This window comes from Marmota marmota, unplaced genomic scaffold, assembly GCF_001458135.2.
Source record: "Marmota marmota marmota unplaced genomic scaffold, marMar, whole genome shotgun sequence".
NCBI classification, from domain to species: domain Eukaryota; kingdom Metazoa; phylum Chordata; class Mammalia; order Rodentia; family Sciuridae; genus Marmota; species Marmota marmota.
The window spans coordinates 270,498-294,756 of NW_026000142.1; the positions used below are offsets into that span (position 1 = coordinate 270,498).

The 24,259-nt window shown below is 32.2% G+C and overlaps 1 protein-coding gene across 13 annotated transcripts in view; it reads right to left on the reverse strand.

Annotated features, from left to right (window-relative positions):
* Positions 1-24,259, reverse strand: part of Ppp1r9a (protein phosphatase 1 regulatory subunit 9A) — a 309,447-nt gene that overhangs the window by 111,256 nt on the left and 173,932 nt on the right. For all 13 annotated transcript variants that reach the window (XM_048785949.1, XM_048785937.1, XM_048785948.1 and 10 more), the window contains 3 exons: positions 18,043-18,175; positions 10,625-10,745; positions 3,366-3,470 (listed from right to left, as the gene is read on the reverse strand). In XM_048785949.1, coding sequence (XP_048641906.1) covers positions 3,366-3,470; positions 10,625-10,745; positions 18,043-18,175 — 359 coding nt within the window. The remainder of the gene's footprint in view (positions 1-3,365; positions 3,471-10,624; positions 10,746-18,042; positions 18,176-24,259) is intronic.

Here is a 24,259-nt window from a genome sequence, read left to right on the forward strand (position 1 = left end):
TTTTTTTACACATGACGCTAGACCTCACTGACTCAGTTTCTAGCTCTCCAATTTGTTCCAAGCTAGTTCCAAGCTATGTGAGTTTACTCAAGTAATTCCTGTGCCTCAGTTCCCTCATCTAAAAAATGGGCATTTTGGTACTATCTACCCATTGGATTTGCCATCTGTCTTCTTAATCTCCATAAATGCATGAGCCAACTCCCCAAATCTATCAATCTATAACTATCTGCTGTTGGTTCTGTTTCTTAGGAGAACACTGAGAAATAAATGCACCCTGGAGTTTTCAATGGTCAAAGCTAATCATGAAGTGGAAATGTACCTATGTGACAAGCTCACTATGAGGGATACCTACCACACACAGACTTTGGGCTCCTTAATACCAAGGTGACTTGGGCATATGACTGTGGTGATTTAAAATCTGGAGAGCAATGGTTCCTATGAGTCCCAATAGAGGAAGAAAAGGAAGACTGTTGCTTGAGTCATCCATATTTACCTTTTAACTTTCATGTCTTTCTCCTGTGACTGTCATCACATTGAGTGTAAATTGCTTCAGTCTTGTGAGGTTTTTCTTTAACTAAATATTTACGGAAATTAATATGACTAGCAGTCATTGTGAGTAGTTAGTTTTAAATGATGTCAATAAAATGAGGGAAACAATAATAGCATACCAATGCTTTGAGCCATGAGTTTCCAATATTCCCCAGGAACATAACCTGGATTGAGCTGAATCACTTTTTCAAAGTGGCCTAATATGCTTTATATCATTTAAATAATGTAAGGTTGAAAAACATATATGCCTTTACAACATACTAATGGGGTCTTTATCCATACTATTAGTTCCTACATTCAGGTATAATCATTAAAAGATTAATGAAACAAAGCACATGAGGAAACAAGAAAATGATTCTCTAAACTTGTGGGTAAAGTCATAAGATTTTAACATGCATCTGATCAATATGCAAACGTTGATATATATTTCATGTACATTTCCAGGAAATAAATAAAAACTTAATCTTTAATACTTAAAAAAATAATCTCAATTCAAATCTCAGTTTTAATTTTTCACCACCTCTGGTTTCAAATCTTTAAAGCCGGAGTTCTACATAATCCTTTTAGGCCTGTGCTTAGTAGTTAGAAAAAGTCCAGCTAAACTTGATAATATACCAGATAATATCCCTACTTAAAATACATTTTAACAACCACTAAGTATGGTATGAAAAAAAATACAGAAGGACATATATTGTAAAACACCAGTTTAAAAAGTTATCATTAACACAGGACTAGGTTTTGGAGCTTATTTTTGTATTAGTATTTTATGAAGATTTACTATTTGAATTCAGAGAATTCAAATATTATTTTTGAAAAGTTAAAATTGAGAAAAAGTTTTCTCTTTAAAGGCAGTTAATTAAGATCCTGTGTTGTATAATTTTAGTAAATTAAGATCTTGGGCTCAATAATTTGGAAGAAGCCCAGGATCTTAAGCCCATGGGTAGGTTAAGATTTTTGCCAAGAGAGTGGGGAAATAAAGTATATGCATTTTGAAGACAAAAAGTAGACACTCTGTAACCTCAAGTTCAAAAAAGTATTTATGAATTATGAGCATTATGAGAAAGAAGAGATCAGAAAAGAGAGGGAGGATAAGGAGGACTTCCTGGAGGGCAAAAGAGTTGCAATATGTTCTTCAAGATATGTAGGTTCTAAACAGGAAACAGTATTTTAAGAAGAAAAAATGGCAAGGAGAAATGTAGAGAAATAATTAATACACAAGTCGTGTCTCAAGGGTGATGACTACATGACTGCACCAGACATGAACAAAGAGAGGCAAGTGAAAAGATCAGGGGATGGAAGATGTTTAACACAACTAAAAAGCTTATATTCTACACAGAATGGAGGGAGGGCTGTTGATGGTTTCTGAAGAGAGATGGATGTGACTGTTGCAGAATTATTAAATTTCTACTACTCAAGTCATGATTCTTCTAATATTAGAGATAAACAGAAAGTCAATTCCTTTTTCCACAATATCCCTTCATACATTTGAAATCTGCAATGATGTTCTTCCTTTAGGGGTTAATGATTAGGACAGAATGAAAAAGGGAGAAAGTGAAATCAGGAAGACCAGTTAAGAGGCCATATGAAATTTGTACAAGTCTTGAAATAACCAACACAAAATTATATGGCCAATAGTCAAAACAGAAAGGGATGGCTATGAGTTTGTGTCACTACAAACTCTCTTTCAACTAAGAAATGCTCTTACAAGTTGAGTGTCTACCTTATTTATTTAATATTAAAATTTATCTTACAGCCTAATAAACAGCTATACTGATATAGGAATGTGCTGTCTCAAGAACACAAGGTAACCTTCAGGACAATCACATTTACAGATGAGCTCACTCATGAAGCTCAGAGAACATTGCACATATTTTCCTGTATTTTTTCCAATTATTTTACATATTTTTCACAAGACTATGGGTATTCTAGAAACATCAATAAACTGCCTAAATGAATCACTTAGGTTGTATTCCTTAAAACATCTCCTCAGCATCAAATGGTACTTTCCCACTGAAAGGCCCTAAAATTTGATCTGAAATTTGATTTGAAATTCTAATGATGAATCTTTATAGCAATGCTAATTCACGAATATTTTCAGAATGTTTGACAATTTCTTTCTGATAATGATAACACTAAACCACTTTCATAATTATACATACTAAATAATGGTTCCCTAATGTGTTCATTCATAGCATTTTGAAAAAGGATAAGAAATAAACAGTGCTTTTAAAAAATTAAGTAACCTATGACCAAATAAAACTTATTCCAACCTTGACCTTACCTGGCTTAGGACTCCTTTCTTATTTGTTTTCCAGACTAGAATTCTGACAACCCAAGAGTCAGGTATAAATTTCAAGGTCTGAAAAAATGTCCCCTCTGTCCTATTAGGTTGGAAGAGTTATAGTTCATTATGCTTGGTCCTGGCTAATTCTTTAAAACAAATAAGTAGATCTAAAAATGCAGTTAGCTTCAAATCCTATAGCTTACTTGTCTAAATAATATATGACATTGAATATGTTTATAATTACTTCAATTTTAATTTATTGTATAACTGGTTTTGTTAATAGGATTAAGGGACCTAAATTAATATTTATTGAGGCTATAACTAGAAATTCTATCTTCCTAGAAACTCTTGCTGTATTAGCAATAAGGTGTATTAAAATAGCTCAATAATTAACTATATTGATTCAGAGTTTTTAGTATTCAAATAAAAATTTCATTGTAATTGCATATATTTATAAGTAAAACAAGGGGAAACTATTATTCAACAAAATATGAAGTGACCAAATTGTGTACATATGAAGCCACATATTTACCTGACATTGCCCTTGGTGTTTCTGAGAACTGTTGCAGCAAAATTCTGTGTGACACCCACCAAGCTGATTCCATCCACTTCCACAATCTGGTCATTGACTTGTATTCTTTAGAAAAAGGAAAAAATTACCCACAATTAATTTATTTGATAATTGCACTGTCATTCTCATTAAATTAGTTGACAAAATACTTGAATTTAAGAATATTCTTATTGATCCAAAATTTAACTTTTACATACAAGCCCCAGATCTTAGTCAAATGTTTAATGTTTTTTAGAAACTGTTTTGAAAGACAAAAATAAGTAAGACTTAACCAAAGATTCAGTTTACCAAACATCCATATTCCCTTCACAAAAACTGAAAACTGCAAGTGTATGACATATTTACAATAGTTTTTTTGTTCTTAATGAAAGCATATCAGATCAAGCTGAAATACCATTGGACCCAATTCCCAGGATCCATTTCACCTCCCATCTCCAAGTCAACATTATCAGGCATTGCAGGAAACCCTTCCTATTTAAGTTGAATACTTCAAATAAATAATGTATGTGTGTGCTTACATGTATATACTAATATGTTGCTTATGTATTTACTTATTTTTATTTTTGAGACAAACTGTATTAGTAAAGTTTGGTGCATAATGGTTTTAAATTTGTATGTTTCAAATATATATATATATATATATATTCTTTCTCCTAATGAAATATCTCAAAAATGGAAAAATGGGAATTAGATAATAAATACTCCAATACCCAACTTTATCACATTTTAGCACTCTGCAATATTTAAAGTATATTTAGCCTTTCTACTGATTTTTTTGAAACAGAATAATATGTGTGCATGGTTAGGCACATTATATATGCTTTGTATATTTTTTAAAAAATTATAAAGTATGCCTCTTTTCACAACTGTTTACTTGACTCAACATTGTATTTGATATTTATCTCTGACTACTATAAATGTAATTCCAACTACTTTGTTTTAACTATACAGTTTATCTTTTATAAATATATCAAATATATTTATCCATTATTTTGTAGATGGAAAATTGCAATATTTTCCATTTTAGCTATATAAATACTATATAATCAGCAATTTTACATATTCCTCATTATACACATATATGAGTTCTCCAGAACATACACCTAGGAGTGAAATTCCTGAGTCAAAGAATATAGTATTTCCAATAATATTAGAAATTGACAAACTACAATCTCACAAATACTTGGTATTTAAATATTGTCATTCATATAGGTAAAGAACATTGAGCAGTTTTGTATTGAGCTAAGCTGTGTTCTTCTGACATTATTTTGACTGTTTGGGTTTTGTTTTTTCAATAGTAGGAATCACACCCAGGGACTTACATCCTAGGCAAGTAGTCTACTACTGAGCTACATCCACAGCCGAAATATCTAGTTTTTAAATACCCTTTTAACCATATTTAATATCTAGTTTCCTAATTCTAATGCTAGTTTCCTAATTCTCTAGGGAGCTTAACAGAATCTTTCATACGTGTTCTTTTTATAAGCCATCGATTTATTTCTTTGTGTATTAGCTTAAATGGATATCACAGTTTTAGAAGAAGCACTGAGATGGCCAAGAGGACTCACAAAGCTAATTAAACTGTGTCACCACAGAAATGCACTTTAAGTTATGTAAACACAGGTGTCATTTTTTTAGTCATCAGTATAATTCTCAAAAAGCAATAGAAATTTTCTTTGCTACCAATCAGGTATGCTGGAAGTTTGCTTGTTTTCTAATTTTGTACTTTTTTATTTTTCTTTTTTCTGATTCTCAGCCATTTTGGTTCTGGATCTGTACCTTCTTACAATATAGAATTTAAAACAAGAAAACATCAACAAAGGAGAAAAGAGTCTATAAAGGATAACCCAGAAAATGTCAAACAAGAGAGCATACTCACTAGAAATAGAAATTCCTATTATGACGCTGAAAAAGACAGAGGAAGTAGTCTAAGAAAAGGCCCCTGGATGTCTCAAAGTGGTAGGTCTCTAATTTTGAAAGCAATAAATTGGAACATTAAGAACAAGAAAAAAATACAGAATTTTCTATATGTAAGTTTAGAGTTCCATATTAATTCTGTTTACTGTACTTGCTCATACTTGTGAGAGTGGGGGAGTAGGGAAGAAAGTTCTGTGAGGTCACATAGTGAGGGGAGTTGGTATGACATTTATGGAGATTAGTGCTAAAAAAACAGTCAATAACTTGGTTGTAAAATGTGCAACAGGAACGAAGCAAACAAAATAATTTATTTTAAAAAGAATAAAAGAAATATGGTCAGTAAACATTTGGAAAGGCTCAAAAACAAGAAATTAAAATTTAAAAGTAATAATGTCTTTAATAATTGCCAAATTATTAAAGATTTTTATTACACAATATTCGGCCTGAATGAGGGGGCAGGAGGCTATTAGGCCCTGAGTACAAACTAAACAACCTTTCAAAAGGGCAGATTTGCAATGTATTTCTAAAGTGTTTGAAATGCAATACACCTTGATGTGGTAATTATAGTCCTAGGAATTAGTTCCAAAAAAATAATAAGAAATGTTCATGATGATTTTTATATAAAAATGCTGACCTCACCAATACCTTGCAACAAAATGCTAGTTTTGTTTTCTTCTTCATATTTTGTCACATTTTTCAAAATTTCACCCATGAACTACTATAAAGGTAACATATTTACCTTTATAACTTTAAAATGTCATTTGTACATACTTATTTGACCATTGATAACATTTTACGGTGACTAGAGATATATTCAAAAAGGTTTTCCTTTAGACTGAAATGTTATAGTTCCCTGCTCTTTATAAAATATACATGTGTGTTTAACAAAAAAATATTTCATCTAAAGTGTTTGAACTCAATCTATAATTTAAATCAAAGCCCAAAGGGCACATTCTCAATGACAGGGAGAGGGAGAATTATTACATGAGTTGAAGCTGCTATATTTCAACAGGATTTTCACAATGCCTATCATATACAATTAATTTATAATCAGAAAACCAATATTTATAGCATGTTCTAATGTAATGTGTCTGTAAAAAACACTTCTGTTGGTGCACACCCAAGTGACTCAAAACAGAAAAAAATAAGTCTGGAAAAAGTACTGAAAAAGAAAAAAAAAAAGTTAAAGAATTCATGAGCAGCAGTGTTGGTGATTAAATGTTAAAGGAAGTCCTTCGTGCAGTAGGAGCGAAACACTGGGTAGAAATGTACATCTCCACCAAAGATGAAGAGCACCGAAAGTGCTGAGAGGAAAGCCAAGTGCAGGGCACCCAGCAACAGACAACTGATGTTCAACTAGGTGTCTTCTTTGCATTCAGAGCCAAGTGTGAAAAAGAGGGATCCTATGATTGAAATGCAGATTCTACATAGTTCTTCCTGTCTGCCTCAACACAGAGAACATTAAGGGAAATAAGAAACCACAACTCTATTTGATTACTATTTTCTTTACAAGAAAATTTATTTTAAAAAGCTTTTCTCATTTCAAAAGTGATATATTCATTAAAGAAAAATTTAAAATCTGATACACTATTAAAAAACCAAGAAAATAAAAACCACCTTAATTTTTTTTTTAGGGCCTGGGGTTGTAGCTCAGCGGTAGAGCATTTGCCTTGTACATGTGAAGCACTGCGTTTGATTCCCAGCGCCACATATAATTAAGCAAATAAAATAAAGAACCATCAACAACTAAAAAAATATTTAAAAAAATTTTATTAAACAATGGGAAGGAAGGGAGGGAGGAGGCGAGGTTTGGGAGTGGCTATTTGAGGGGCATTTTGATTTATCTTTTTATAGTCAGAATGTGTGGTGATTAAAGTGAAGACAAGCTTAAAAAACTAAAAATGAGCACAAGGGGGAGAGGCAAAGACAACTGGAGCTCAGGTTTATTCTACCACAGACTATTGCTACAATCTACTTGATCATGAGCCAGCTAATTATCTTATTTATCAATGATTATCATGGTAGGGAAAGTATCTGACACTCACTCTGTTTGAATCTCTTACCCTGAGAGAGGATAACTTTTAGAGCTTTTTTGTTTTTGATTTTGTTTGGGTACTAGGAATTGAACCCAAGGGCACTTAACCACGGAGCCATATTCCCCAGCCCTTTTTATTTTTTATTTTGAGTCAGGGTCCTCTAAGTTGTCTAGGTCCTCACTAGGTTGCTGAGACTGGCTTTGAACTACAGATTCTCCTGCCTCAGCCTCCTAGGATTATAGGCATGCGCCATCATGCCTGGCCAAGAGTAACAGTTAGCCACAACCTCACAGATAATAGCACTAATAAGCTCTCTCAAATCTTGCCTATAATTAAAAGCACACAAAAAAAGGGGTGACTCTTGGTGGTAAAAAATATGTAAACAGATCTTTGTATCCCAGAGATATCTAGAGATTATCTGGCCTTTCCAAAAGTTTCCAGAATAGCAGAAGAAACAGCCTGTTTTGCCTGGAAACAATCTCTACTGGAATGCAATGTATGGGAATGTACCTGACTCATTTCAAGCCATCATATCATGGCATTTCCGCCATAATTTTCCTACGCTTTATTCACCAAAAGTGTGCAATAACACTGCTCTTTAGCCTTGGCCTGATATTGCTGAGAATCCTCAATCCTTAACCTAAAAAACCAGAATTAATGGGTATAAAGCTAATGAAAACATATGTTAGGCTCTCCAGGGTTTAATGTTGTTAGATAATTATTTATTGACATGATGTTTCTGGGAAGAGAAAAAACAACTCTACCTCACAGAGCTATGTCAACAAAGAACCAGGCATGAATGGCAGGGAGACCAGCTGGAGCAACAGTAATGAACTTTGGTAAACAGAGTTCTTCCCTAAAATGCTAGACAGTGAACATTTAAATGTATGAGAAAATACATATCAAGACAGCAATGTCAGGGTGAAAGCAAAAAATTTGACTAGAAGAGTGTGCCCAGAAAGGAAACTTGTTTTGCTTAATAGAAACACCAAAGAGGTCTGAAGAAATCATTAGTGTAAAAAAGTTTCCTGTGTGGAATCATATAATCTACATTAAGGGAAACAAAAACTAATGGTTAGTATATATAATATTATTTTATTTAAAAATTAGAGCTCAAGGAGAAGATGGAAGGGGCTATGATGTCCTTAAGATAAATTACAAGTTACCCTGAGAGAGATAACTTTTAAAAAGAAAGAAAGAGTAAAATAAATAAGTAAGTAAATAAATAAACAAATAAATAAATAAATATTAGGCCCAAATAAATGTACCCAAAGTGAATAAAACACAAGATTCACTCATGTAAGAAATATTTTGAGTATTCCCTATGTTTAAGGCCTCGTATAAGAAGGTACAGGCATGAAATCTTCACCAAAAAAAAAAAAGAAAGAATAAGAGAGATCTAAAATGTTTCAACTACACTGGATGATATAGAAAGTGACTACACAAATTTTTTTTGAAGTACTCAAGAGTGCAGTTAGAGGTTACAAGCCATTTTGAAGGAGTAAAATATTAGAAATATAAAAGTTTATTATATGGAGACAGGAAACAAGAAGGGGGGATACAAATACTATGTATCTATTATAACAATAGCAGGATTGATATACTAAGTAAATACTTATTTAAAAGAACTGAGGAAATGCACACTGAAACTAACAAAGCAAAGGTCTAATGTCAGTATAAATAATGAAACTACACAGAAGAAAACATCAGTAAATAGGTTAACAGAAAACAAACCTAATTTTTTTTTTAAAGTCAAAAATAAATATGAATGAATGAAAAATTTTTATCCTTTGTGATTTTAAAACAATTAGTATTTTGGTTTGGAGTTGAAGTCAATTCATTTAAGAGGGATGGTTCATAACAATTTATAATTGCTTGAATACTAACTATAAAAACTATTTCCTATCACCTAGAAATGCCTTTTAAATTTTTCAACGAAATTAGTACAAACAAGGTAGAGTTTACAAATAAATTATAGCTTACTTAGAAGAAAGTTGCTAAATTAATACCTGAAAATACTATTACCATTATGTAACTGATTAAAGGGTCAGAGAGGTTATTTCTTTTACTACTCTGAAAATAAAGACTCTCTAAACTACTTTCAAAGGCAAAATATCCACATTCCACATTAAGTGTGAAACACATGCAGTCCACTGGCCATTCACTCGAAAGATCCACTTCAGACCTTCTCTGTGCAAAGTATTATAATGAGTGCTACGGGAGTACAAACAAGACAACTGACTAAGGTATGGGCCCTAAATACACAGAAAAAAAACAAAGATACAACTTTCTAGTTACATAAATCAATTTAGTATTCCTGGGGAAATATTTCTGTATATCAATATGTGTTTCTAGGATTACCAAAAAAAAAAATACCCTCTGGGTATCAACACAGATTCAAAAATTACTTTCAACATGCTTTATTATTTCTTGGTAGGTAAGATGGCTAAAGCATATAGAAAAATACTGGAAAAAAAAATCAAAGCCATTTATTCAATGTTCCTAAAAGTAAGATGGTATTTCTTTGAATTTGGCTATCATATTTTGGAGTCTACTTTTATTTCTGTTGCCAAGGTTCTACTTTCAGTTTCAACCCAAAACATCATAAGGTTAGTGTATTAATTGAAATCTTTACAATAAAGTTATATGTAGCCTGAGATGATGAAAGATAAAACATTAAAAAATAATGACCTGATGTTATGTTGCACATCAAAACTATCCAAAGAGGATGTGTTAAGTGCACCCTAACAGAGCCCACTACTGGCAATTTTAATCGTACAGGTGTAGGTGGTGCTCAAGAATCTGCATATTTAGGTAGAACATGTTTAGAGAAGCCCCTATCTCCAGAATTATCATCAACGAAGAAGAGGAGTTCCTAATTTCCCTGCCATTTCTATCATTTTCAAAAATGCCAGAACTATTATCATTTGTCTCACTATTTCTGAAGTAAAACCACATGCTCAACTCCATTGTAAATGTTCTTCAGCTATACATGTTTTGATTTTTTTGTCCACTTCTCACTAGACAGATAAATGAATGGCTAGATTCAAAGGGAGACAGATACAGACAGATACATTCATTTATTGAATATACATTAAAGCATATATTCTGCCTACAAATGAGAAAGTAATTCAAGCATTTTCATATTTTCTACATCTGAGAAACACTCTGAAATTCCATCCTTATGAAACAAAGAAGAAAGATAACACTGAAAGAAATCCCCAGTTTTCTAGGATTTTAAGTCACTAACAACTACAATTAGCTTACCTGCCATCTCGCTGAGCAGCACCACCTTCTGTTACTGTCTTGACAAATATTCCCAGTTTCTCAAGTCCAGCATCTGCTCCAACACCCATTCCAATAATACTGATACCAAGACCATCCTCATCTATAAAAAGAAAAAAGAATGAAGTAACCAAGGTTTTATACTGGTCCAGCTGATATAACTAGTTGGTAAGGCCTATTGCTGCCTCTAGTTTGTTCTTCTTTATGAACAGGACACATGATATTCTTGTATCAGCAGAAATTTTTTATAAGAGGATGAAAAAGATTATCAAATAAGATTCCCCAAAGGGCTCAGGAGTGTCACATCATTTTAAAATTGAGGTTGGTAATTCATTCTGGTCTCAGAAAAGCTAATGATTTTGTTACCGAATAGTCAATCTACCTAAACACAGACTCTCCAAATAATCCTTTAAATTATTTAGGCATAAACACACACATACTAAAATGCATGCATAATTTTAAATGAATATGATCCGTAAGATTTGGAATTTCTTCTTTAATCATGTGATCACATTTTCTGTTTGTTTATGCAAAATAAGACAGTATGTGTCTTTGAGTTTTCCATCTGTGCTATCTACACAAGTATATACATTAAACAAAAGTTTAAATATATAAACACACACAGAAGATTTGTTTTTTTCTTCTTTTACATTCCTTTACATAGTCTATTGCAACTTACTTTTAAAAATTCAATGATAACTTATGAATATCAACTTACATAGCTTTAAATCATTTCTAATGATTGTATAATACTTCAGGATAAGATGATATCAAAAATATTAAACCATTTCTCTATTGTCAGGCACTCACCTTTGTTTCAATTTTTTATTTTGTTTTGGCACTATATAAGCAATACTGACATTTATTTTATTTTTCATTTACTTAATATTTATATGTTTATTCATGTTTCCATTTTCCCTTTCCAAGAACATATATAGTTCAACACAGTGAATTAAAAGACACACTATTTTGTACCCTATGTGCTTTGCTTAATAGTCAAGGTTATTTTTTGATAGCCTCAAAGTCTTTGTAATCATGATTTATCAGCAGCATAAAAAACTGATACTAGCTAACCAACAGTGATGGATTATTAAAGGAAAACTAGCCCCACATACTCAATAGGATGCTTGGTGTTTTAAAACAGTTTTTAGCAATAACCATTACTATATATTCATAATTACAATTCTTTGAAGAGGATTTATCTCATTGATTATTATATGTTATCTTCTGCCTTAACTATGACTATCACAACCCTACATCTTTATTCTACATACATTCAAAAACAAATCATTTGGTAAAGTGTGATTTGTTCGCTCAGTGGTATTCCACAAGGAATATTTATGATGTTTTCCCGGGATAGGTTTTTGCATATGAACACCAGCTGAAGGCACTTCCACACTGATTGTAGGCATAGGTATCACTCCAGTGTCAGATCTTTACAACTAACTAATGTCTGAGTGATCACCACTTAGAACGTTTACATACATGTGATTTCTCATATTAATTTCATTGAAATCACTTCTCTGGTTCAAATACTTATTCTTTTGCTAAAGATTTCCCTCAGAATAAGTTTTCTTGTGTACATAAAGGTCATATGTGTGTTGAAGGCTCTTCCACAATGGTTAGTGTTTAAGATTTCTTCTTTCCCATGAGAATTTTCTAGTATATATCAAGGTTAGCTGATGGCTAAATTCTTGTTCAGACTCATCACAGTCATCGAGTTTCTCTAGCATGTGAATTTGTTCCTGCAATGGTTACTGAAAGCCTTCCCACCATGTACACATCCACATGCATAGCCAGTGTATTTCTCCTGTGGTTTAAAGAGATGATCACTGTAGCTCTTCCACACTAAAGGTTTGTTTCCTGAGCTAAATCTCTAGAGTATTAGCATTGTGCTTGAATTCCTCCTCACATTCACTATACTTAGAGGGTTTCTCTTCATTACAACTTATTAAAACCAATATTATACTTTGATCAAAATGTTCCAATATACATTCAAAAGGTCCTCTCAAATGTCAAATCTCTTACTGTCATGAGAGGAAATTCCAGCAACTATTCTGTGTGAAAATTACTTCTTGGTTTTTAAATCACTTTTCCTGCCTGGACTCAGGCCTCCCTAAAAATTTTTTGTTGTTGTCTTTATTCTTTTCTTTGCTTCCATGGTGCTTCTCATTGCTCTAATGAGAAAATCACTCAGATTTTCAAAGCTAAAAATCTAGTAGCAGAAAAGCAAAATTAACTTGAGCCGTACTGAATTCCTATAAGAAGGAGGCAATGACTGAGGGTGAAACAAGGAAGAACCCAATGGATGCACAGAGACAGGTGACTGATGTTCCCGAGCATCTCATCTCTTCACTGTTCAGAGGGAGATGGATGGAATTCAGAACTACATGTTTGAAGGCCACTGATTCCTGGGGCTGCACTGTCAAGAAGCAAGCAGTCCCTGTATCCTCCTCTATCTACATTCCTAGGGACAGGCAAAGGCTCTAAATGGGTAAAGAGCCAACAAGGATGTGGAAGACAGTGAGGCTATGCTACCATGGAAGATGCTATCACCACACTGCTCAACACTGACTTTCTCTCTCAGGTAAGAAGCCTATGTTGTACAACATTTCCCTCATAGTGATGAGAGTGTAAAGCAGTGTAGATCATTTTAGATTTCCTCTTCTGAAAAGTACCACTTTTTTCTATTGAATTTTACCTGTCTCTCTTGTCCTGATAATTTTCAGAGGTTCTTAGCATATTGTAGACATTGGTTTTGTCATCTACAATGAGGGCAATTTATCACCTGCTTAATTTTGTTTGAGATAATTACCTTTAAAAGCTAAAAATCTAGACAATTAAATTGATTCATCTTTTCTAACTTTGGGTTTCCCTTCTGGATTAAGGTCATCCTCCCACCAGCCAAGCTGATAAATGGAATTTTATAAAAATTTCTTCAAATATCAATAACTTTTAAAATTTAATTATTTAATCTATGTAGGTTTTTTAAATATGATATAATGCAGGCTCCAATTTTATATTCATCCAGATAGATGCTCAGTTATGCTAGAAAAATTTATAAAATGTGCTATTACCTATAAGATGTGTGCCATACTAAATATTTCTGCAGACTAATATCTTTCTCTAGATCTTCTATTTTGTCGCACCAATTCATTGTTATATAAATATAATTTGTTCTCATTACAGAAGCTTTAACATTATGTTCAGATATTTGGTAAATTAAGCCCTTTGTATTATTTCCTTTTTCCCTTACATCTATAATTTCTCATATAAAATTAAAGATTGTCCTACACAATCCCTTCTAGCAACTCAACGTTGTTGGCAGTTCTATTTGAACTATACTAAATGTATATCTTAATTTATGAACATGCTTCTAAACTGAGTTTTCCCATCCAAGAACATAGTATAACTTTTAACTAGCTTAAATCTAATGTTTTTCAAAGAAAAAATATTATTTTCTATAGATAAATCCTATTTCTTAGTAATGAATTTAATAAGTATTTTGTTGTTTGGGTGCTATTATAAATGAAACATTTTTTCCCATTTCTACTTCTAGTTCTTACTGTGAATACAGAGGAAAAAAACTTAAGTTTTATAGGCATCTTGAATCTGACTTTCTCCTTTACAAATTATCTTACCAATTCTAATATTTTTAAATTGAATTAATTTGGTTTCCAAGGTGGACATAGATATCATTATACATTGTGTTAGTGTTCCACAAAGGCCCATGTATTAAAGGCTTTCTTCAGCTTGGGAGTGAGGCCTAGTGGAAGGGAGAGAGCCCACTCAGGGTACACCCTTTAGTGGGATCCTGGAACTCCATCCCTTTCTATTTTTTACATCATGGCTGTCATGATGAGCAAGTCCCTCCATCGCTTATTCCCTCCATAATATACTGCCTCACTACAGACTCAAAAGCAATGGTGCCAACTGATCATGGCCAAAAACATGAGCCAAAAATAAACTGTTCTTCTTTTAAGGTTTATTACCTCAGGAATTGTATTATAGTAACAGAAAGCTAACACAGATAGGGTTATAGATATATCAGCAAAAGGAGGTATTTCATTATGTATTTTCTTTTCTTAGACTGATCATTTCATGCAAAGGACATTGCCTCCCAGTTTTAACTGAAATATTTATAGTGTTTCCTCAATTTAAAAATATAATTCTTTATGATCTATATTTTGTATAATATTCAGGAATAGAGTATTTAATTTGAAATAACTAAACATTATCAAATATCTCTTAACCTTGACTACAGACTTTTTCCTTAAAATTTTATGTGGATAAATTTCCTAATAATGAACTACTCTATATCCTCCTATCTAAAATCCTGTTTAGTCTTAATGCATTTTTTTCTTTAAATATTTCTGTATTTAGTATTTTATTTCATTTAGAATTTTAAAACATATATTTATACTGAGTTGTCCTATAGTCATTTTTGTAGCATTTTTGTAGCATTATTAACTTTTAGTGTAAACTAAAAATTTATGTTATCTTTTTTTTTTTCTTTTCAGCCTTTTTGTTTTTTGAGATAGGGTTTTGCTAAGTTCTTAGGACTTTGCTAAATTTCTGAGGCTGGTCTTGAACTTGAACTTGTGATCCTCCTGCCTCAGCCTCCTGAGTCACTGAGATTGCAGGCTTGTACCACTGTGCCTGGCTCCATGTATCCTTGAAAGAATTTTCCTTCATTTTCTATGATATAAAATAGTCTCACACAGGCTTGTACAGCCTTTAAACTCATCTGGTTCTGATGAGTTTTTAATATTTTATCTGTAGTCATCATTCTAATTTATTCTATGGCAATTTGTCTAACTTGAATTGATTTTAGTAACTCCTATTTTGCTAGGAAGTAATAAATTACTTCTAGGTATTCATCATTTTTGTCAAAGAAATTTAGTGAAAAAATATATCAACCCTTCATAATCCTGACTGAAGAATACTGAAAGCAAAAATATAGAAATTATAAATATAGGTTTTTTAAATATATAAATATAGGTTTTTTAAATAATCCATTCCATGATGGTTTGGAACAATACTTCTAATTTTTTATTTGATCAAACATCTACCTTGAAATTCTCATGATATTAAAGGGGTTTAAAATTTTTTTAAGGGAAAAGAGTTTTTTTTCTTTTGAAGACAGCTTTAAATTGAGTTGATTATCCACTCCTCAATATCTTTGTTTTCTGTCTACAGATCTCTCTAGTTCTGAAAGTGCATTAAACTCTCTGATAATTGTATTGCATTTTGTTATCTTCTATTTTAATTTTTAGTATGAAATATAGCATATATACAAGAACTTATGAAAACATTTATCTACAAAACATTATATTTGAGGAACAAAAATAACTAAACAGCCACTTACTAACAAATACACAGAATGTTACCAACACGCAATAATCATCTATGTACCCTTCCCTGACACTGTAATTCTTTCCTTATTCCTAAACATTATGTTAATCATTTCTCCTTTTCAAAATACTTAAGAAAAAACACTGTGTGCCCATCCCTAAATAATAAGCTGTTCAACTTTTCCTAGTTTTGAAAATTAAATAAATGGAATTATAATTGCATGACTTCTTCTCTCAATTGCTTTTTAAATTTTCTCACAACTTCATGTTTGCAAAAATCACACATTCTGCTACATGTAAACTGTGTGGTTCATTCATTTTCACTGCTGAGTAATATTTTATTAACTAAATATGTTACAATTTATAGGCAATTTCTACCACTGATGAACATTTGAATTGTTCTCATTTTGGCTTTTATTAGCAATACAAAACACACAGTCAATTCTAGCTGTTATAATGCTTTCCACAATTTTAAATCTATAAAAAAATGTAGGCATCACTCTTTAATTCACTTTAACCCCAAATGAAAGTTTCTTAATGGGAATAATCAATCATGCACAGTATAATGACTAATGCTCTCATTTATATTTTCTCCATCTGGACACTTCTGTATTTAATATTCACATAGTTTTCACCTCTATTTTTCCTCCCTTTACTGTTTTAAACAAGTTTCTTTGCCTCCCTAGTAATTGGGAAGTATATTACACAGATAAAGTATGTACTTGATGTATTCTTTAAATCCTTACATGTCAGCACATTTCTTTCTTTCACCAGAATAAGCAACTGCTCTCTGGGATGGGGAGGGGATACTATCATCCTTCTTATTCATAGTGGCCTATGAAATTATACCTCCATCTCCCTGTTCCTATAGTTGAAAATAAATCTGACACTAATATAAACATCTTGCCCATCAAATCCTTTTGCTGATTTGTTTACTTTGGAGTTTTTAAGTCTGGTATTTTATATTTTTTAAGTTATCTTTGAATACTAGGATTTTCCCAGCCTATGCCTAAGTGTGGGGTCAGTTTGGGTTTTTGTTTTTGTGTAAGTCTTCTCATTCACAACTAAATAAGTCCTTTCTAACAGGAAGTTCAGGTCTTTTTTCTTTTATTCCAAGAAATTTTTTTTTCTAGTCCAAAAAAACTTTCTTCTATTACTATTTGTCTCTCCTCCTCCATTGTCTTTTCCCCTTCTGTTGCCTATAATTTACATACTGGTGCTGATTTTTCTTGGATATTTACTCTGTCATTTGAGAATTAGTTTGGAACATCTCTTAATTAATACTATAAATAAATACTAAAATTTTAATGAATATTCTTTCTTGGTTATTCAAGTTATCATCTATTCATTCTTTTTTTTCCAAAGCCTTGTGAGATTTGTTAATTTAATGTTCACTGGATGACAGTCCAGTTCCTGGGTACACATATTATATGATGATAAATGAGGCAGTCTCTGGTATCATGAGTCAACAGTTAATACATGAGGGAAGCTGTCCTTTCAGGGAGAGAAATCAGGATGAGGCCCCTTTGTTCTTTCTCCTTACTCCCCTCAAAGACAGGGAAGATAAACAACCTTACCATTTAAATCTTTCTGAATCCTATTGCCTTCGATCCAAAATGTCTATAATTTTCCAAAGGCATTTCCCATTCACATTCTGAGCCTAACCATAACTACTCTCTCTCCACCAAAAATAGCACCTACTCTCCCCACTCTCACTTATAGATCTTTCTCTGGGCTCTCTCCTGCACCAGTTCTTCCTAGAAATACAGACAAAGCCTAGGTCTCACTCATTCCTCCCTCCATCTCAACCACCATCCCAAACAGCTACAGAGGATGGGTTTCAATTGGCAGTAGGAGGTAGGGAGTCTTTCAATCCAATCAACTATTAGAATCCATATCAACTATTTTTGAAACTTAATAAATAGATCTTCTGTGAGAATTAAAACTTTATTCAATCCTTAAAAAAAGACTACACTTTGTAAAACCAATCCTATATTATTAGCACAGCCACATAATGATGTTGTGAACATTGTAGCACTCATGTACCTTTCTCTAGTTCCACTGGGAAAAGTTCCAGCTTCTCTACACGCTTTTCAAGTTCATACTCAGCAGACGCGGCCACGGGGTCAACTTCATCATTTCTCCTGTCATAGTCTTCATTGGAGTATGTGTTAAAAACCTATAGCAAGAAATCAAAACCAAAATGTTAATACAGAAAAGATGGCTTTCTAAATTTTTTTTTTAATGGCTGGATAAAACTACGAAATTTTTAAAAGAAAACAGTGTGGTGTATCTTCTTAGTAATTTTCTGTTCTTAAAATTAATTGCGATGTTAGGAAAAGAAAAACTAAATCAGAATAAAGATAACTTACTAATTTAAAAATATGTATGAATAATTTTACCAATTTTAATAATTTCAGAGTCAACATCTCTATATAATACATTATTTGAAAAACAGTATCCATCACCTTTTATATAATCAGAATATACCATCTAACTGCAATATGCTATTGTAAACCAAGTTTAGAACATATTGAAGCAACCCAAACAACTACCATCCTATACCTTTCTTATGGAATGACCTCTGCTAGCCCTAGCAGTGTAGATCATCAATACTATGGAACCACTGAACCTGATTTCTAACATATACTGTCTTGGGTTGTGTTAAACTATTCTTATCTGACATCTCTCATTTTATTTGTACATAAATTTAAATCAAAATTTCATAGGACATTTCAAGAGATTGCTTAAAAGTTTTAGAATAAATAAGATATTGGTAAATCTTTATTTTTACCTAAATCATTCAAAAGAGTACTAAGTGTGGCCTTCAGATATTGCTATAGAGATCATCCTTATTTCAGTTGAAGTATTTATTTTATTTGAAAAGAAACTGGACTGGTTATCAAATCACTCTCTCGATAACACTGAAGAGTATTTACAAGAAATATATAAGTCATCAAGTGTAATCAATATATATAATAAAACTGACATTTTCAATTAAATTCAACAATTATTAAGCATCTAAATGGTGCCTGGAAAAGCTTCATGAGTGCCCCTCAAAATCTTAAAATCTAGGTGTGAACAGAACATATGGTGGTCCTGTGGTACACACCTATAATTCTAGTGGCCCCAGAGGCTGAGGCAGGAGGATACCAAGTTCAAAGCCAGCCTCAGTAACTTGGCAAGACCCTAACCAACTTAGGGAGACCCTGTCTCAAAATTAAAAAAAACAAAAATGGCTAGAGATGTGACACAGTGGTTAAGCATCCCTGCGTTCAATCCTCAGTACCAAAATAAATAAATAAATAGATATATTTTTTTTAAAGGTTCGAATTGTGGCTCAGTAGTTAAGTGCTCCTGGGTTCAATCTCTGATACAATGAAAATGCAGAATAAAAAGTCAGAAATGAAAGAAAACATACTTATTGCCACTCAAGCTGATAGGTCCAGCTTTACATGTGCAACTGGAAAACTAGCAATTCTTAAATTTTTTATATGGTAACCTGTAAGCCAATAATACATATTACCTATAGAGAAGCAGCTGCAATGTACTTTCTAATGGTACATACCTTCTCAAAATTGTGTCCTTGGAGGGTTTGTACCTGAGTGGACACTGTTTTTCTTCCTGACTTTCAACATGATTTCATAGCCTCACATACTTGGATCTTCACTTAATCTAACAAATCTTCACCTATAGTAAACATTACTATATCAAAATGCATATCTCTAAACTGAAGTTTATACTTTTATTTATCTGATTAGAAAATATGCTTCCAACACCTATTCCATAGAAACCTCTAATACTGTTAGACTTGCGACTTCCCCATACCCTTTTTTATCTTTCACTTTATAATTTTTTGTAAGCACATATTCAAATTTATTCATTCAACAAAAATGTACAGATTACCAATTCTATGCCAGCTATTCTGCTAGATATTGGTGAAGGCACAGTCTCAATCACCTCATAGTTTATGATGGACACAGAAATAAAAATAAACAATTATAGTACAATGTGATAACTGTTTTAACAGAAGAATGTATCAAGTAATTTTTTGCCTTAGAAAAGAATCTTGTGGAGGGGAGGGTGTTTATTTTGAACCTCAAAGAACAGAAAGGGATTTACATATTCAAATGCAGAAGAGGAGGAATGTGAATTTCAAATATAAGATCCTACACCACAAAAGAAAAAAAATAGGTAGATAGATAGAAGGTATTTTGGGGAAAAAATTGATAGTTGAGTGGATGGACCACAATACAACACACCCAACAAAGTAAACTTCAACTGTACATACCATTATAGTTTAGATATGAGGTGTCCCCCAAAAGTTCATGCGTAAGACAATGAAAGAAAGTTTGGGGATGAAATGGCTAGGTTATGAGAGCTTTAACCTAATCAGTGCATTAATCCACTGATAAGAATTAACTAGTTGATATCTATAGGCAGGAATACCTAGGGTCTTACAAGCCCGGGAAATCAGTGGCACATACAACTGGAAATTACTTCATTAACGTTTGCTACTCATCTACTTCAGCTAATAGGTCCAAATATATGACTACAATACAATAATTTAAATGATATTCACTCTTAATATTTACTAGAACATAGTGAGTAAATAAATGTATGTGTGTGTGTGTGTGTGTGTGTTTGTAAGAGACTGAGAGAGAGAGAGATATTGTATGTGTGCATGTGAGAGAACTGCTTTAAATAAATGAACACTTTCCTTTTTTTCAGAGTCCTAAACATTGTTATCAAAATGTTCTCCCTCAATTAGGCTAGTTTATAAAGTTCATTTTTAGATATCCTGAAATTAAAGAAAAAATTATAAGACTCCATATTGGAAAATGATAATTTGTTCAGGCATCAAGCAATCAGATGACTATACCAACATTCCATTCTGTAGAAAACAAATAACCTAAGATACCTTTCTATCTTTGGCTTGCTTATGTAAGCATGTGGAAAAAGAAGCCATAAATAATTGAAAAGGAAAAGTCAGAAATTCATTATTTTCAGGTTACAATATTATTTTTACTTGGAAAATCTTAGAAATTCAATAGAAAAAAATATTACAACTAATAAGAGTTCAGTAAAGCAATGTTCATTTTAAATGAACCAATATATAAAAACATCAATAAATCAAAAAATAAACCGTAAAATACTCAGAATTTACTAGCTATAAGTGTACAAAGATTTCCTTCTAAATAAAAATTTGAGAACACAAGAAGCTGTAAGTTTAATGTCATATTATTCCTAAATTAAAATTTTTAATATTATAAAGATATCCATGCACCTGAATCTCTGCAAATGTCAGTCTATACCAATTTAATTGATGAATTCAGGGCAATCAAAATTAAAAACCCAACCATACTTTTGAGAGAAACTAATAGGCTGTTTGAAAATGAACAGTAATGATGGAAACGAGCCTTACTGCCTTACTGGGTATCAAAATATACAATAAAACTGCATTAATTAAAACAATATAGTTTTGGCCCTAAGGCAGATTTATTTTTATCCTCTATTCTGTTTCACTGTTTTCTTTTTTCTCTTCAAATTAGTTACAGTGGTCATTTAATAAACAGTATGGAAAGAATTAGATATCCATCTGAAGAATATTCCTATTTCATGTCATAAATTAAAATAGAATTCAGATGAGCTAAGAATAAAAATGTACACATTTGTCCCTCAGTATCAGTGTAGTGAGGGGTTGATTCAAGGACCTCTCATTCCCCATGGATACAAAATCTGCAGCTGCTGAAGCCCCTCACATAAAATTGCATGCTTTCATATAACCTACATACATATATACTCCATTCATATACTCTGAATCATCTCTAGATTAATTATAATAACCAACACAATATAGGTAATACATAAAAAGCTCTTATACTGTATTGTTTAGATAATAATGATAAGGAAAATGATCTATATATGTTCCTTTTTTCTTTCTGGATATTTTCAATGTGTAGCTGGTTGAATCTATAAATATAGAACCCACAGAGAACCAACCATCTATATATACTTTAAGAGACCTATAACAAAAATGGGGCAATGTTTCATACATTAGAGAGAGATTCACAGATACTTCAAGTTCTAATGGAAATGAATAAACTATCTGGTTAAAACTCAGTGCTAAGCAATTGGAGGTTTAGCTGAACAGTGGAGCCCTCACCTAGAATGCATGAGACCCTAGATTCAATCCCTAGCACTGCAAAAAAATAATATAAATAAAAATTAATGCTAAAAACTTCTAGACAGCAAAATATCTATAATGACAATATAAGAAAAGTCACAAATTAGGAGAGAATATTAATATATAAAGGGCTTTCTCAACTCAACTAATTTTGCATGTATGAGTAGAGAAAGGAAATTAACTTCGAATTCAACAAAGAAATACTAATGCTTAGTAAAACACACAATGATGCTCAAGTTCATTAAATATTAAGCAAATGCAAATTAAAACAAGGAGACACTATGTATTCATCCATAAGAATGGTTTTTAAAAAAACACTGCAATATCCAGTGTTTGTGCGGATATAAGAAAAACATTTTAGCCACTTAAAAACAGACCAAAAAAAAAAAAAAAAAAGCATGATTTGAAAACAGTAACCAACATTTTAAATGTAAAAGCCTTTGAGCTAATGTTACCTCTAAGTATTTAGAGAAATACCTGTATATGTGTAAAGATATATGTAAAAGGAAGTTCATTATAGCACTATTTTTAATATCCCAGAGTGGAAAATTACCTAAATGTTAATCAATAAAGAAACTGGCTTGCAAAATTATAACATATACAATCAGGGAGGTAATGCACATCTATAATTCCAGTTACTTGGGAGGCTGAGGCAGCAGGATGACAAGTTTGACATGAATTACTTATAATACAGATATCATTAAACCAAAAGAGCACATTGCAGATAAAGATATTTCCAATTTCTATAACCCAACCCAATTCATACAATATGAATTTCAAGCTAACTTTGAACCTTCTAAATTTCTTAGCTCAAAATCAACTTGGCTTTTGCCACATCATAAAGTCAGGAAAAGTCTCAGCTTCCTTACATACAAAATGACTGTTACAATAATAATTTTACCCTATAAAATAGTTGTGAAAGTGAAATGGTATAATCCATATAATTGTGTTTGGTTCAATATAGGAAGAGAAATAATCCTCCAGGGTAATAAATAATACAATATTTCCCCAGACACTTACATTCACATGCTCTTTTATGAATGGGTTTTGAATATTTCATCTACTATGATTCTTAATGCCCTTTAAACAAAATCTGCTTAACTAATTTTATATTATAATGTAGACTGGTCTACCAAAATCCCAACCTTTGTCCAGAACAATGCACTATCATTGTATAATGGCTCACTGCTTACCATGCTGTCTGTTCTGCTGGATCAGGAAGAACCTCAGAGATGAAAGGAAGTTTCACATGGATAAATACCTTCCCTTTCATCTATATTGTCTTGAGTTGCCTAATTTTAAAATAGTATTTCTACTATTTACATTTATATTACCTCAGGTACTCTACAAAAATATGGATAATTAATCAAATGATAATCTCAGCCTCATCAAGGTATTACTAGAGCACAAAAAAATCTCTCAAGGCCAATAGCATCCTGGGCCCCAATAATCAATGCCATCAAGATACATATATTTTTAGTTCAGTCACCTTTATGTTGTTCCTGTGTTAGTTCACTAAAAAAAGCAAACAAAAGGATGTTTAAATTTAAGACTTCTTGTTTCAGAGCCAAGAAGTGATATTCTGTTCCTGATCAAAGCAAACAAAACAAGACCTCATGTACTGCTTTGCAGTGGAGTCCTGCTTTCCAGGGTAACAAGTTTGCAATCATATTTAGCAAGGACATTTCTGAGCCAGCAACCCAAGGCTATGAAAAACAAATAGAACAAAAATTAGCTTATTATAAGCTTTCAAATACAGTCATGTTATTTACATTTGTGGTAGTCTCAGCTACAACACTTTTTCAAAATGACAGCAATACATTTTCAACAATAAGAAAAAATCATTTCCTTTACTTCTTTATGACACATTTCTTTAATCAATGCATGTCAAAATAAAGTCAGCATTCTCTGTAAATACTGACTGGAAGGAATCTCCCACAATGCTTCCACCAGGTCTCAGTTCCGGCAGTAGTCTGGGTTCTGCTTAATCTTCCTGACACATCAAAGATGGAAAATGTCCCAGGTTCTAGCACGCTGAGTTTCAGATGCTGGCTGGGCACAGTGTACTACTGGAGA